The following is a 13,968-nucleotide window of genomic DNA, read 5'->3' as shown; positions in this document are numbered from 1 at the left end:
TGAATTACCTAACAGCTATATGGCCACTCTGGAGGAGTAATTGCTTTGTAGTCAATTGCGGTAGATCTAACCGCTATCATCCAAACACTTCTCATACATTGTTATGACAGACTGACAGACAGAGCAACTTATCATGTACACCTAGGTAAGCCATGAAAGCCATGCATTTCCTCGTTGGCCGACTCCTGATTTGGATGTTGCCAGGATATTTTGGTGAGAGGTGATTGATACAGGGACCGATGTATCCTCTCCATACTCACCAGGCCTCTCGCTGTCCCGTGGACTTCCTCCCTCTCTTTAGTTCCTAACCTCTCCGTCCTCCCTCTCTCCCTCCTCCCTTCACTCACCCCTCCTCAAACGCTTCAATTCCATCCCCCTTTGCTTCCATTCTATCTCCTCTCTCACTCCCTGTCCATTCCCTCGCTCCCTCTCTCCAGACGATGGAGTGTCAGATGGAGGAGTGGTATAAGGAGGTGGGGGAGCTGCAGGTGGCGGCGGCCTCCATCCCCCAGCAGGGCCAGGTCATGGAGACGGTCGGCGAGCGCCAGGCCGCCGTGGAGACGCGCATCGTCCGCCTCATCGAGCCGCTCAAGGAGCGCCGGCGCATCCTTCTGGCCTCCAAGGAGGTTCATCAAGTGGGCCGGGACCTGGAGGACGAGATAGTGAGTGGCCGTCCTGATCCTCCTTCGAGTATACCCACACACACACCACGCACACTTACAGACACTTAGAGACATGTGACTTACAAGTGTCATCGGGTAAAAGTGTTGCTTAATTTGGTGACTAACCCCCTTTTTTGTTTGTGAAAGGCGTTATCTTGATAAAAGATGTTATGTAACACTAAACTGATGCAGTGCCATGCTGGTGATAACCATCAACGTTACCAGTGTTCGCAAGTGCTCCTTTGCTAGTTTCACTTGTGATGTGTTTGCAGCTGTGGGTGCAGGAGCGGCTGCCTGCCGCCACGTCTCAGGAGCACGGCTCCAGTCTCCAGGCTGTGCAGCACCTCATGAAGAAAAACCAGGTGAGTGGCAGCTAGCTGAGGCTAACCACACCATTACAGTACATGTCTATCATACTGAAACATATCTAACTGGACATCGTCTTTCTGTCCCGTCCCGTTCCCCAGACTCTGCAGAGGGAGCTGCAGGGCCATCGGGCGAGGGTGGAGGACGTCCTGGATCGAGCAAATGTCATCGCCTCCATCCGCAGCCCCGAGGCTGACTGTGTGCGGGCGGGCCTGGAGCAGCTCAGCGGGCTGTGGGGTCTGCTGTGGGCCGAGACAGAGAGAAGACAGCTGGTGCTGGATGCCATGTACCAGGCCCAGCAGTACTACTTTGACACGGCCGAGGTGGAGGCCTGGCTCAGCGAACAGGAGCTGCACATGATGAACGAGGAAAAGGGCAAGGTAGGAGGCTAGGAAGCCAATCACCAGGCGCTGATGTACTTAATCTGCCCAGTTACCATTTTACAGTACGAGATGATTGGCTTTTTGGAAGAGGAAAAGGTTGTATCTGCATAGGTGTAATGCAATGTGATTGTGTCCCTCCAGATATCAGCAACTGTATTTGAACACAAGTGGAGGCTGCTGAGGGGAGGACGGCTCATAATAATGGTCCAGAACAGAGTAAATGGAATGGCATCAAACACATGGAAACCATGGAAACCACGTGTTTGATACCATTCCACTGATTCCGCTCGAGCCGTTACCACGAGCCCGTCCTCCCCAATTAAGGTGCCACCAACGTCCTGTGATGAACATTGCAGGCACTTGAATCGTTAGCATGCCAAGGTCTGTGAGAATGGACTGTAAGTGTGTTGTGGCCTCCCTCTCAGGATGAGCCCAGCACCCTGCAGCTACTGAAGAAGCACCTGGTACTGGAGCAGACGATAGAGGACTACGCTGAGACGATAGGCCTTCTCTCCCAGCAGTGCAGACAGCTACTGGAGATGGGACATCCAGACAGGTCAGTGTTGGTGCCCCACAAACCTGTCACCACGCTAATACCAAGGCTTTTGTGGGATCAAAAGTTGGTTATAGCAGCTCTAAAGGGAGTGTGCCATGAAATACCCATTTAATATACTGCCTTAACAGCTCAAAGGAAATCCCCTATATGAGAACCAAGGATCTCAGTTTGTGACTTGATTGAAGAAGATCAAGCGCCTCTCCAGTCTTTGTCTTCTGGGTGCTGAGGAGTAATCCGGTAGTAAATGGCTTGAACGACAACCCCTGTAGAGAAGGTAGTCCAGTAAAGTTTGCGGTCATGGACTCCTGTTGCTCTGTTTATGGCAGCAGAGTGAGTCATGGTGACAGCAGGGTCAGCACTGGGTCCTAATGCTACTATGTCTCTGGTGTCAGAGCTAACGCTAACGGCTCTATCAACTTAGCTGTGAGCCGACGCCGGCGTCTCTGCACTAGTAGGGTATGGAGGTTTTTAGGGGTTGCCCATGGTTGTCTCATGTTGTTCCGTTTGCTTTGTAAGTCTTCTCCTCACATTTGCTCCTCCTGCGAACTCAACACCGTAAAACCAGCTCATGGTTTTTCATGTCTAAATGTGTTTCACTCCCACACATTCCCCCGCAATTTCACTCTGTGTTTACTATGTGTCTCAAACCCCGCCTCTGGTGTGTGTGTGTGTGTGTGTGTGTCTGCGTGCCTACCTGCCTGCGTGTGTGTATGTGTCTGTCCGTGTGTCTCAGTGAGCAGATCAGTAAGTGTCAGTCTCAGATGGACCGGCTGTACGTGTCTCTGAAGGACCTGGTGGAGGAGAGGAAGTCTCGTCTGGAGCAGCAGTACTGGCTCTACCAGCTCAACCATGAGGTGGACGAGCTGGAGCAGTGGATCGCTGAGAGGGAGGTGGTGGCCAGCTCGCCAGAACTGGGACAGGACTTTGAACACGTCACGGTCAGTGGGACCACTCTCAGAGCCTGAATGGACAAAAGCTTCAACAATATGATGGGGCTGGTGGTCCTCTGTAGCTCAGTTGGTAGAGCATGGCACTTACAATGCCAGGATAGTGGGTTCAATTCCTAGGACCACCCATATGTAAATGTATTTGATCATGACTGATAAGTCGCTTTGGATAAAAGCGTCTGCTCAATGGCCATATAGTGTTTGTCTAAAACCTGTTGGGAAGAGGGTTAATATGTATACATGTATGGCTCAAAGAAGGACATGCAGTACACTGTATTATTGCTTAGTAAGGAACTAGTATGTATTTCAACACAATTTGTTTTGATAAGTAGCCTATTACTGCTTTAGCAACAGTGCTTAGCTTGGCTAACTAGATATTGATCATCCCTCTCCTCCTCTCTCCTCCTCCTCTCTCCTCCCTTCAGATCCTACAGGAGAAGTTCACAGAGTTTGCGTCGGAGACGGGCAGTCTGGGTCAGGAGCGTGTGACGGCGGTTAACCAGATGGTGGATGAGCTGATCGACTACGGCCACGCCGAGGCCGCCACCATCGCCGAGTGGAAGGACGGCGTGAACGAGGCCTGGGCCGACCTCCTGGAGCTCATGGAGACCCGGGCACAGATGCTGGCCGCCTCGCACCAGCTCCACAAGTTCTTCACCGACTGCCGCGAGGTAGCGTTTAAACCATCAGAAGTGCTACGGGATACAGGTCTGTGTCGTGTTTTGATGTGTCTCTGATTGTCTGTTATCTCCTTGTGTTGCAGATCTTGGCCCAAATCGATGATAAGCAGCGGAGGCTGCCCGAGGTGCGGGCGCGCCAGGGTGGCACCGCCAACACCAGCACCCTGCAGAGGCTCATGCACAGCTTCGAGCACGACATCCAGCTGCTCGTCACTCAGGTGAGCCCACCCCCACTATCACGTTATTTTATTAGCACATGAGACTAAAAAGGAAGACAGAACAATACACGAGGTCAATGTGGTAATACTTCACGTGAAGTTTCTCTCATACTTGTTCAGTAAGGACTTTTCCACAGTACTTTTAGTTATTCTTATGTCATTTATCACCTGTCCCTGTCTATCTGTGTCCAGGTGAGGCAGCTCCAGGAGAGTGCGGGTCAGCTCCGGACCATCTACGCCGGGCAGAAGGCTGAGGCTATTGCCGGCCGGGAACAGGAAGTGATGCATTGCTGGAAGGAGCTCTTGACGTCCTGTGAGGAGTGCCGAGTGCAGATCACCACGGCAACAGACAAGCTGCGGTTCTTCGGGGTGGTGCGAGACCAGATCATGTGGATGGACAGCATCATCTCTCAGATCGGCACAGGGGACAATCCAAGGTATATGAGTGGACATGGTTACAATTGTATTTTTATGGTTTAGGCCATACACATTTTATGAAAGTGAGGTGAGCAAGAGAAAAAAAGTCAACCTTTTTTGTTAAAATACTATAGGCCCAGCAATGTTAGTTCAACACCTAGTGACCTAGGATAGGCTGAAAGACATATAGTTCAGCTGTAATCCAAAAGGAAGTTGTTTCCTGGAAGGTTGTATTTTTTAAATGTGAAGGGGGCGTCCGTTAAACATTAAATTAAGTGTGTACGGTCTTATCTATATTTACAGTTTGTATATCATACTGCTCCATCTCATCCACCTGTCCATCTGTCAGATGTGATTGATCTGCAAGTTCAGGAGCCTGTTTTGATTTTGTGGCATTATCGTAATATAAGTAAATAAGGGAATTTATTTACGTTACGAAAATGCCAAATATGGAGAGCTGCACAGAGAGATGCAGAGAGAGCACAGACCACACAGAGAGCAACAATTATAATGAACACATTTCAAGCAATGCACTGTAAGCATGTTTTAATATAGCAATAAACAGTGTTATTTTCAAAATGGCTGTCTGGTGGTGTATATGAGGCTGACCTGGCCCTTTTCTTCCGGGGTGTGTAACCCTGTGCTCTTCTCCCTCACTGTCAGCATTCCCCACAGCGATATAACGGGCTCTGGACTCTCTGGTCCTTTCAGGGATGTGTCCTCAGTGGAGGTACTGATGAACTACCACCAGAGCTTGAAGAGCGAGGTGGAGGCGCGCAGTAAGAGTGTGCTGCAGTGCATCGAGATGGGCAAGACGCTGCTGGCTGCGCGCAACCCTGCTGCTGAGGAGGTAACAGCACTGTTGACAGGGTTCTGCCATAGAACATAGAGGATGGTACTGTAGTTTAGATTACATTTACAGTCACTAGTTTGGATGAAGCTCAATGGAAATGTATTTTTAGATCAAGGAGAAGCTGGATAAGGTGGTGGCCAAGCAGTACGAGCTGTCTGAGAAATGGGACAAACACTGGGAGGTCCTGCAGCACAGTGAGTCCCCCCTGATTTTACCTGAATGTAACTTACTCTAGTACCTGGCACCTCAAGTCTCTGTTTGATATTATCCCAAGCCATTCCATAATTTGGAACCACAGTAAGCTACAACTGAGCAACAGTGTGACGGATGTGATTCCAATTCTCAGACACTGAGTTCCTCTTTCTCCTCTGCCTCAGTGCTGGAGGTGCACCAGTTTGCCCAGGAAGCGGTGGTGGCCGAGGCCTGGCTCACGGCCCAGGAGCCCTTCATCAATAGCAAGGAGCTGGGTGCCAGTGTGGACGAGGTGGAGCAGCTCATCCGCCGCCACGAGGCCTTCCGCAAGGCCGCCGCCACCTGGGAGGAGCGCTTCAGCTCACTACGACGCCTCACCACGGTTTGTCACTATCCCTAGCCTACTAACACTCCCCTTAGCTGATGCCATCTTTCTTCTGGTTGCATACAAGAGGTTGTAGAGCACAGCTTGTTTGAAGTGACTTGTCAATTGGCTTCATGTTTACGGTATGCTTAATTTTGTTGTGGAGGAGATTCTACTATGAAGTGCTGCTGTTTAGTTAACCTCGATTTGGTTCCAGGTGGAGAAGATGAAAGCAGAGCAGAGTAAGCTCCCTCCCACCCCCCTGCTGGGTCGAAAGGTGTTCCTGGACCCCCAGGAGACGTCCCCTGCCCGGAGCCAGGGCTCCCCACTGATGAGACGGATAATTTATGAGCAGGCCGAGCACAGAGCTGAAAGGCCCTCCCAGGAACCCTTGCCCTCCTCCGTGGCCCACCGCTTGGGATCCACTGTGGCCAACTACACCCCCATCATGAACGGCTCCAGTGGCTACCGCAGCAGCCTGGAGGCCTGGGCCATGCCCGTGATGGGGGGAGTGGTTGGAGGTGTAGTGGGGGTGGCAGCTGGCCTGGGAACAACCGCCATGGAGGCCAGAGGGGTAGGCACACATTTAGGGACCACAACTGCCATGGAGGTCCGAGGGGTGGCAGCAGGGTTGGGGACTGCCGCCTCGGAAGCCAGAGGGTTGGCAGTAGGATTGGTCACCCCCGCGGTCGAGGCCAAAGGGATAGCTGCAAGCTTGGTGACTGGTGCAGCCACGGCAGTGGAGGTGAAAGCCTCACAGTACCTCCGGCAGCCTAAGATCAAACACATGGATGATATGGTGACACCCATGCTGGTGGCCTGTAGGCTGGAGAAGGTGAGAGAGAAGGAGGTGAGAGAGAGGGAGCAGAGAGAGAGGGAGAGAGATCTTGTGTTAATAGAGCCAGCGCCGGTGATGCCGGTGATGGCCGAGGTGGTGCTCCAGGAGATGGGGAGGGAGGGGATGGGCAGGGAGAGGTTGAACAGTGAGCCCAGCAGCAGAGACCACCGGGCGGGGAGCAGCCGGTCGGAGCCCCAGCAGAGAGACAGGGACAGAGACAGTAGGGACAGTAGGGACAGTCACAGGGAAGCCAGGCTGGAGCGCCAGCACTCTAGTGAGGTGCTGATGATTCAGGCACGGCGGGATGAGCTGCCCCAGGAGGTGTGGCGGGAACGGGCCGAGCGCAAAGAGAGGAAGCTGGAGAGGCAGACGTCCAGTGAGCAGGAAGGCCACGGACACGAAGGCCGGAGGAAAGACCGCCACCGAACGGAGAGACAAGAGTCCAGTGAACACGACACAGCCAAGGAGCAGTCAGACAGACGTTCTACGTGAGTACTACATTGTGCCTTGGAGTCGTTAAGTGCTGTTATGGTGGGAAAATTACAAACTCTGTTATGCATATGCACTGAAAAAGTCCACGGTCTATTTCTCTCATTTAAGAAGAAGCTAGTGTTCTTCCACTCTTGTCTTTGTGTAACTTGGTCATGCGGGCGAAGACAAAGAGCCATATGAGAGTGACCACAGTTTGAGTCCATCCGGTTCTTTTGGTATCTTTCAAGGGCACAGCTGTGTGGAGATATGAAGAGACCAGAAGTGAGCTTGAGCGACAGCAGTTAGATTGTAACAAAACTGCCATTATCACGTGTTTGTACACTATGTTCCCATCAAGATCTCACACACCAGCTCTTTGCCACAAAGACAAAGAGGTTGTACTTTCTATAAAAGCAGAGAGCCAACTCTGTTCGTTGGGCTTTTAACTCTGCACTGTTGAGGAGATTGCTAACTTCTACAGATTTGCAAATCTTATAATAAAGTTGTTTGAAGAATCTATAGTCTCTCTCCTTTTGGTTAGAATTTCCACGACACTGTTTGCAGAAAGGTGTATCACTTTTTATTTTGGTTGATTACAGGGAGAAAAGGTCAGGCGGCCAGACCTTGTTTGACATAGTGGAGCAGCTAAAAGACAGAGAGGCAGCAACGGTGAGTCTTCTGTTCACCAGGTTTGCCACCTTTATTACACAGATAGTGTTGTTATCTATACATAAATGCTATTAATGAGGGTGTTTAACGGCTACACGTTGTATTTACAGTCTGAACTCTGCCCTCTCTCTTCTCTCCTCAGGCCCGAGGGGAGGTCCCTAAAGTGCCGAACGGCGTGCCAGAGAAGTCTTCTGGACGTCCAGACCGGCCGCGAGCACGGGACCGCCCCAAGCCCCGGCGGAGACCCAGGCCCAAGGACCACTCTGCAGGAGAGGCCACCACCCGGCGGTCACGCTCGGCGCCAGAGCCAGGGATGGCCCAGAGCGTGAGCCCCTCAGTCCTCCAGCCGCCCAGCCACACTGCCCACCACGAGGGCTTCCTCTTCCGCAAGCTGGACATCGAGACCATGAAGAAGAGCTCTAACAGGTGGGCATCCAGGTTCCTAGCGGGGGAGTATGTTGATATTACAAACAGGCATGATCTTATGAGCATGCTAAGCTAACAAAACAACTGACTTTACCTACGAAATGTTCAATTGGTGCATGTCACTGGCATTAACATATGTTCCAGCATCTGATTGGTGCCTTAGGTCTCGGTCGACATATGCTCATCCTATTGGAGCTTTAGCACTGGTCTGACATACTGTATGTTCAGACATTCCTATTGGAGCTTAACGACCCGAGTTGACATATGCTCTTGTAACCTATTGAAAATAGAATTCTGGGTTGACATATGTTCTAGCATCCTATTTGAAAATAGCCATTTGCTTTAACATATGCTCTTCTAGCACTTTATTGAAACTTCAGATCTCTGTTTAGCCTCTGATCAGAAGTGTATCAGAATGAGAGTTCAACCAAGAGATAGCCACCAGCCATTCCACTGCTTGCAACATGCATGGTGCCTAAACCAACACTGGCACTGACGGAGAGCAGTCTGGTTGATGGATGTTGTTGCTGAGCCTTAGGTCGAACCTGGTGCTGGTTCTGGCCTGGCCCATAGCCAGTACGATATGCAGCCATAGCCAGGCTACCCGCACAGGTCCCTGCAGTGGCCACACATCACTCCGCTTCCTCCCCGAGAGACGTTTCGTTCAGTCGGTCATGCTTGGTGGCCTACCATGGGTCTCTGGCCCCCGGAGACTGAACCGTCCGCCTCTCGCTGCCGCACTGCCCCCTGGAGGCCATGGCTGACACGCAACGCAACAGACTCATCCCACAAATGAGTCCCACTGCTCACTCACCAATTGGATGAATGTTTCCGATGTACATGTAATGCTATGTACATGCCAAGGTAAAGCCTAGCTTTTTTTATGTGTTACACTCAATCGTCTTAAGAGGATAGATGAAAGTTCACGAATACCAATACTGTCATTTAACCAAAGTCTCTGTGTTTTTCTCTCTCCTGTTGCTCCTTGCTGCTGGCTGTTCTTCCTACCTCGCCACAAAGGTAAGCCACGTGTATGCACCTATGCACGCTACGGTCGGCGGTTCATTTGTTTGTTCAGCAGTGTGTTCTCCCTCGGCCCACTGCGGCCAGTCATCTTGAACGCCCCCAGGTGAGTGAGGTTAGGTGGCATTAAGCCTGTGGTTGGTTTTGGCTGAACACTCCCTGTTCCCCCCCCCCCCCCCCCCCCACTACAGCAGATCTTGGGTCAACCTATACTGTGTGCTGAACAAAGGAGAGATAGGCTTCTATAAGGACGCTAAGAACACCGCCACACCTTACAACAACGAGCCCATGCTCAACCTCGGCCACTGCCACTGCGACGTCACCCTTGGATACAAGAAGAAGAAAAACGTCTTTACACTTAAGTTAGTACTCTGCCTTCAATCGGGGACATGTTGTATAGATGACCATTTTGTGTGTTACCCTCAACTTCTCTGTCCTTCTGTTTCAGAACGAAAGACGGAAGTGAATTTCTGTTTCATGCAAAGGATGAGGTAAAAGGCGTTCGAAGGTTGACTGCTCTTTCATGGAAACACAGTCATATAATAGCGACGTGATTCTGCAATGTTTGTCCATGTGCCAAATAACTTTCTCTCTGTCTCTCGCCCTCTCTCTTTTCCTTTCTCGTCCTTTATCATTCGTCCTGTCCCATGCTCTCTCTCATCTCCCTTTCTCTCTCCGAGTCACAGGATGATCTAAAGGCCTGGACCACCAACATCAACAAGAGCATCGCAGAGCATGTGGAGATTGCCAAATGGGGTCAGCCCCAGCCTACTACCTCATCCACGGACGAGGGCACGCGCCGGGACGGCAGCAAGGCCGATAACAAGTCAGAGCGGGGAGAAAAGTCAGACCGGGGGGAAAGGCCGGAGAGGGCCGAGCGCTCTGAGAGGTCGGATAAGGGTGAGACCAAATCGGACACCAAGCGTTCAGAAAAGTCCAGCAAGAAGAAATGAGTTTGATGTTGTGCACTGGGTGGGGGAAAGGGAGAGAGGTTTAAAAGACTCCCAGTCAAGACCCATCCTTTTCACCTCATCCACCTGCTTCAGTTCTGTTTAGTGTCAAAAAAGACAGGAACATCACCCTGGTGAACTGACATGAGGGATTTGAAGCACGAATATCAGTGTGCCCCTCATCGTTGCCCTCTCTCTTTTTCTCTGTTGCTCTGAGGGTGTCAGTCCTGGGCACTAACACTTATTGCCCGGCTTGTTCCACCTCTGCCCTCCGGTGGTGACATTGGTGCACTGCAGAAAGCAGATGCTCCTAGTCAGGGCAGCAGTGTGAGAGAGATGGACACATGTAACAAGAGGATTGTTATCACTGGTGGTATGAAGAAGTAGCTCATAACGTTTTAAGTTAGTTTTTTTGTAAGAGATGAGCTGTATCTGTATGTAACTCTTGTCTGTCTATTTATGTATTGTATGTCTAGAACATCCAATCTTATACTCCCAAACAAAAGAGAACGAAATATGCCTAAATGTTTTTCAAAACTGGCCTCTTTTTGGAGAACAATTATTTTATGTTGTTTCCTTTTTGTATTTCTGCTCATTCACTTTGCCTTCATTCTTTTCTGGGCTTTTCTCACTTTTTGGATTTTCTTCAGTACAAAACTATAAGTCATCAAACTCCTAATTGAATTTGTACAATTCAACATTGAGCCAGAGGACAAAAAGAAGAGGCAGAGAACATCAGCCTTCACAGAGCTTGTTCTGGCTTTTGGATGGATGAGCTGGAACCTTTACCTGGAGGCTGGCCCCCACGGCCATACTCATCTATGCCTTCATCTGGGGCCCCCGAGAGGCCCCCAGGGACCCAGCAGCCATAGCCACCCAGCATCAGAGGGACAGGACTGGAAGCCATCTGGCATGACCTCAAGCCTCCTTCCTTCTCAAAGACTATCAGATGGTGGTAACCACACACCACATACCCAGTCAACATTATTTTTGTCCATTCAGAAAATATCACAATGCTTTTTTTATAGACAGTCAAAAAAATAGAAATTAAGTTGTGTGTGTGTGTGTGTGTATCGGAGCATGTGTGTGCGGATGTGTGTGTGTCTGTTCAGCTTCTCACCACTCCCAGGGTTTTCATAGCTCAGGTTTTTTTGTTGTTCACATCTGCGTCCTCAGTTCTCCCTCAGTCTTCCAGACACAGCCGTTCCACAGGCCAGGCTTCTTAACAATTAACCCCAGGAGTTGATGAGGACCCAGCAAGAATCAGGGGTCACACAGCAATGACACGGTGCCGATTGGTCCAAGGCTTCGGGAGTGCAAGTCGATGTCAGACAGATGTAAACAAAAGCTTCCTATCTTCTGGATGAATGAAACACATGCATGTCTTGCTTGAGATACATCTCTTGTTGATAGGCTTTGCACAGCAGTCCGATCATATGTTCCTCCCCCAGTATGTAGCTATCAGCGACGATGTTCACGTTTGTTCCTCTCCATGCATCATAGAATAAAATGATCTGTTTGTCGTAGCACTGCAAAGCCATATCTGGTAACGGGAAGTCTTGCATTACGGAAGCTAGTGGACAAATCCTTTGCCTGTTCCTTACATCAGAGATTTGTACAGAAGTGAGGAGGGGCGACGACGAGATAGTACAGTGCAAATATCCTGAAATCTTTCCCAAGTAGCTTTTTCTACCTTGTTTTTTAAACACATTTTATGCATCTATATAGGCGCGAATGCCAAATCAATGCAATCCATAACGCATGTTGGACACAACAAGGCAAGGATCAGCAGAACTTATTTTTGAATGAACATAATTATCACATGGAATGTGAAATACAGTACAATATATGACACAGGGCACAGCCAGATAGGGCGCTGTGGAACATCTGTGAGATTCTATGGCGAGTTCTTAGATTCGTATGCCATACTTTACCGAGTGGCATACAATTATCATAGTTGTAGTTGGAGGATACTAGCGATAAAGTGCTAGTTTGCTGAAGTCTTGCATTCAGGAGTTTCACTGTGCATTCACTACTATCTATTGTTTAGAGTAGACTTATCTTGCCTGGGCAGCTCATATGGAGGATGCCTCATTCCAAAAACGATATGCTCAATAAAAACGAATTGGTTTCAAATTGATGTACGTAATTGTGTTAGTTCTGATTTAACACTAATTTGGATGTCTCTGAATGGTATCTATGTTTGGAAATGTGGCTTACCATTGTACTCTTATCTGTGTACAGATGTCACAGATATCCTATTTGTATGCCATAGTCTCACTCAAAACGGATTGTATGCCGTCAAAGTATGATGGTGGCTTAGAGAGGTTGACAGGAATGCGAATAGAGAATTTATGCAACTTATCCCTTGCACTTAAACGTTCCCCCATTGCGCAGTGCTATTGAGGAGCAGTGGAGCTTGAGGGTCCAAGAGGGAAATGTTTTTATTTGCTTACTGGAGAATGAGTTTTGAATTATCTTCATGAATGAACATTAAGTACACCAGCCGGAAAAGTATGAGAGTATCATGCTCAACCATGATATGAGATATTTCACATGGCAGTTTTTCATGCTCGTCTTGCTTGTTACACATTACTAACAGCTGGAAATCCAGCCACAGTGCATGAAAGTGCGAGTTTCACAAATCTATCACGTCCTAACAACCAAACATGCCTATACAATATTTCAACCATTTAGTCATGCTAAAATTTCATTCAGTAGTTATCTGTTTAAATGACCAGTGGTCATTTTCCAAATGTGGGCCAGCAAGTCTGTTGGCTTGGCCAAGGCCCGATCCATGTTATCTTTTCTGTTTCACAGAGGGTAATTTGATTTTATAGACTTTCAAATTACAAACCAGCGGAATGTTGTTAATACCTAGAAAGCACAATTTTATAACCTACAGTTGATATAAACACAAGCATTAAGTTGTCATAGGGAGACTTGTGAAAGGAATCCCATTATTGATACAATGCCTCTGTATTAGCCATGCAGTCATGATTTTTCAGGTGTGTGTGATGTGCGTTAAGTCCTGGAGTGCTTCCTCCATGAAAGCATTACCACCTCAAAGGTTACAAATCAATAGTCTAACGCCATTATAAACTCAAATCCATATTTTCTGGAATACGTTTCATTTCAGGGAATAATAATTACATTTCAGTTTTCATCCAAGATGTTCCACTGCTATTTGTGGACAAGTCAATGCTCAACACCTGCCATTCATTTCCTGACCTTTGACCCTAGAGCACCACTGGTTTTTAGGGAACTACTGAATGGATGTTTTGCAAAGTTCAACAGCTTGATGACCTGTACAAAATGTAATTGCTTAAAAGTATTTTCTGTAAAAAAAATAATTACATTTTATTCTGTTCTGCTGTGAAAGGGAGGTTTTTAAACAAATGTAAATATTAATGGGGAAAATGGTTCATTGGTACAACATCAACAGAAAACATCACAATATCAGGGCAAAGAAGTTGCATGAATAACATAGTCCCTATTATGATACTGCTCTGCATGGTTTGAAGTCTCATTCCGCCAATCACTGTACAATAATGGGGTGACACACTTGCTTACATGGAAAAGGTGAATGAAAGAATAATAATGTATAAAACAGATCCAACTTAAAACCATTGACGCTGTACAGTCATTTCTTTGAATTGATAAATACAAATTGTGATATTGAAAAAAAAAAAAACACTGTGTGGTGTTCATTTGGATTGCATGTGAAGTTCAATGCCATTGTCTTGTCAATTGGCTCTTCAAATATATGCAGGCCAAAGAGCCATGTTGGACCAATAATAATTCCAGTTACATTCACTCTTCTTTGCATAATTTATAAAAAAGTGTTCTGTATTTACTGTATTTGATACAACATGTTTCAGTATTAACGCTGCTCATGCATAAAACCATACATGAATGTATCACTGCTGCTACTGTGAGGGACAAAATAGCTG

The 13,968-nt window shown here is 48.2% G+C and overlaps 1 protein-coding gene across 8 annotated transcripts in view; it reads left to right on the top strand.

The window, feature by feature from the left end:
• Positions 1–13,644, top strand: part of LOC135546135 (spectrin beta chain, non-erythrocytic 4-like) — a 53,739-nt gene extending 40,095 nt beyond the window's left edge. For 2 of the 8 annotated variants that reach the window (XM_064974315.1, XM_064974311.1), the window contains 17 exons: positions 438–662; positions 935–1,024; positions 1,130–1,408; positions 1,837–1,967; positions 2,701–2,905; positions 3,340–3,585; positions 3,678–3,812; positions 4,005–4,249; positions 4,893–5,079; positions 5,192–5,276; positions 5,460–5,656; positions 5,856–6,964; positions 7,547–7,616; positions 7,759–8,042; positions 9,257–9,427; positions 9,514–9,556; positions 9,752–13,644. In XM_064974315.1, coding sequence (XP_064830387.1) covers positions 438–662; positions 935–1,024; positions 1,130–1,408; positions 1,837–1,967; positions 2,701–2,905; positions 3,340–3,585; positions 3,678–3,812; positions 4,005–4,249; positions 4,893–5,079; positions 5,192–5,276; positions 5,460–5,656; positions 5,856–6,964; positions 7,547–7,616; positions 7,759–8,042; positions 9,257–9,427; positions 9,514–9,556; positions 9,752–10,018 — 3,969 coding nt within the window. In that variant the 3' untranslated portion in view covers positions 10,019–13,644. Of the gene's footprint in view, positions 1–437; positions 663–934; positions 1,025–1,129; positions 1,409–1,836; positions 1,968–2,700; positions 2,906–3,339; positions 3,586–3,677; positions 3,813–4,004; positions 4,250–4,892; positions 5,080–5,191; positions 5,277–5,459; positions 5,657–5,855; positions 6,965–7,546; positions 7,617–7,758; positions 9,063–9,256; positions 9,428–9,513; positions 9,557–9,745 lie in introns of those variants that run through there. The other 6 variants (XM_064974313.1, XM_064974309.1, XM_064974314.1 and 3 more) reach the window with 5 other exon arrangements.
• The last annotated feature ends 324 nt before the right edge of the window (positions 13,645–13,968 follow it).

Source organism: Oncorhynchus masou, chromosome 9 (genome assembly GCF_036934945.1).
Source record: "Oncorhynchus masou masou isolate Uvic2021 chromosome 9, UVic_Omas_1.1, whole genome shotgun sequence".
NCBI lineage: Eukaryota > Metazoa > Chordata > Actinopteri > Salmoniformes > Salmonidae > Oncorhynchus > Oncorhynchus masou.
The sequence above is the reverse complement of the archived record's forward strand: the minus strand, read 5'-3'. Positions and strand labels throughout refer to the sequence as shown.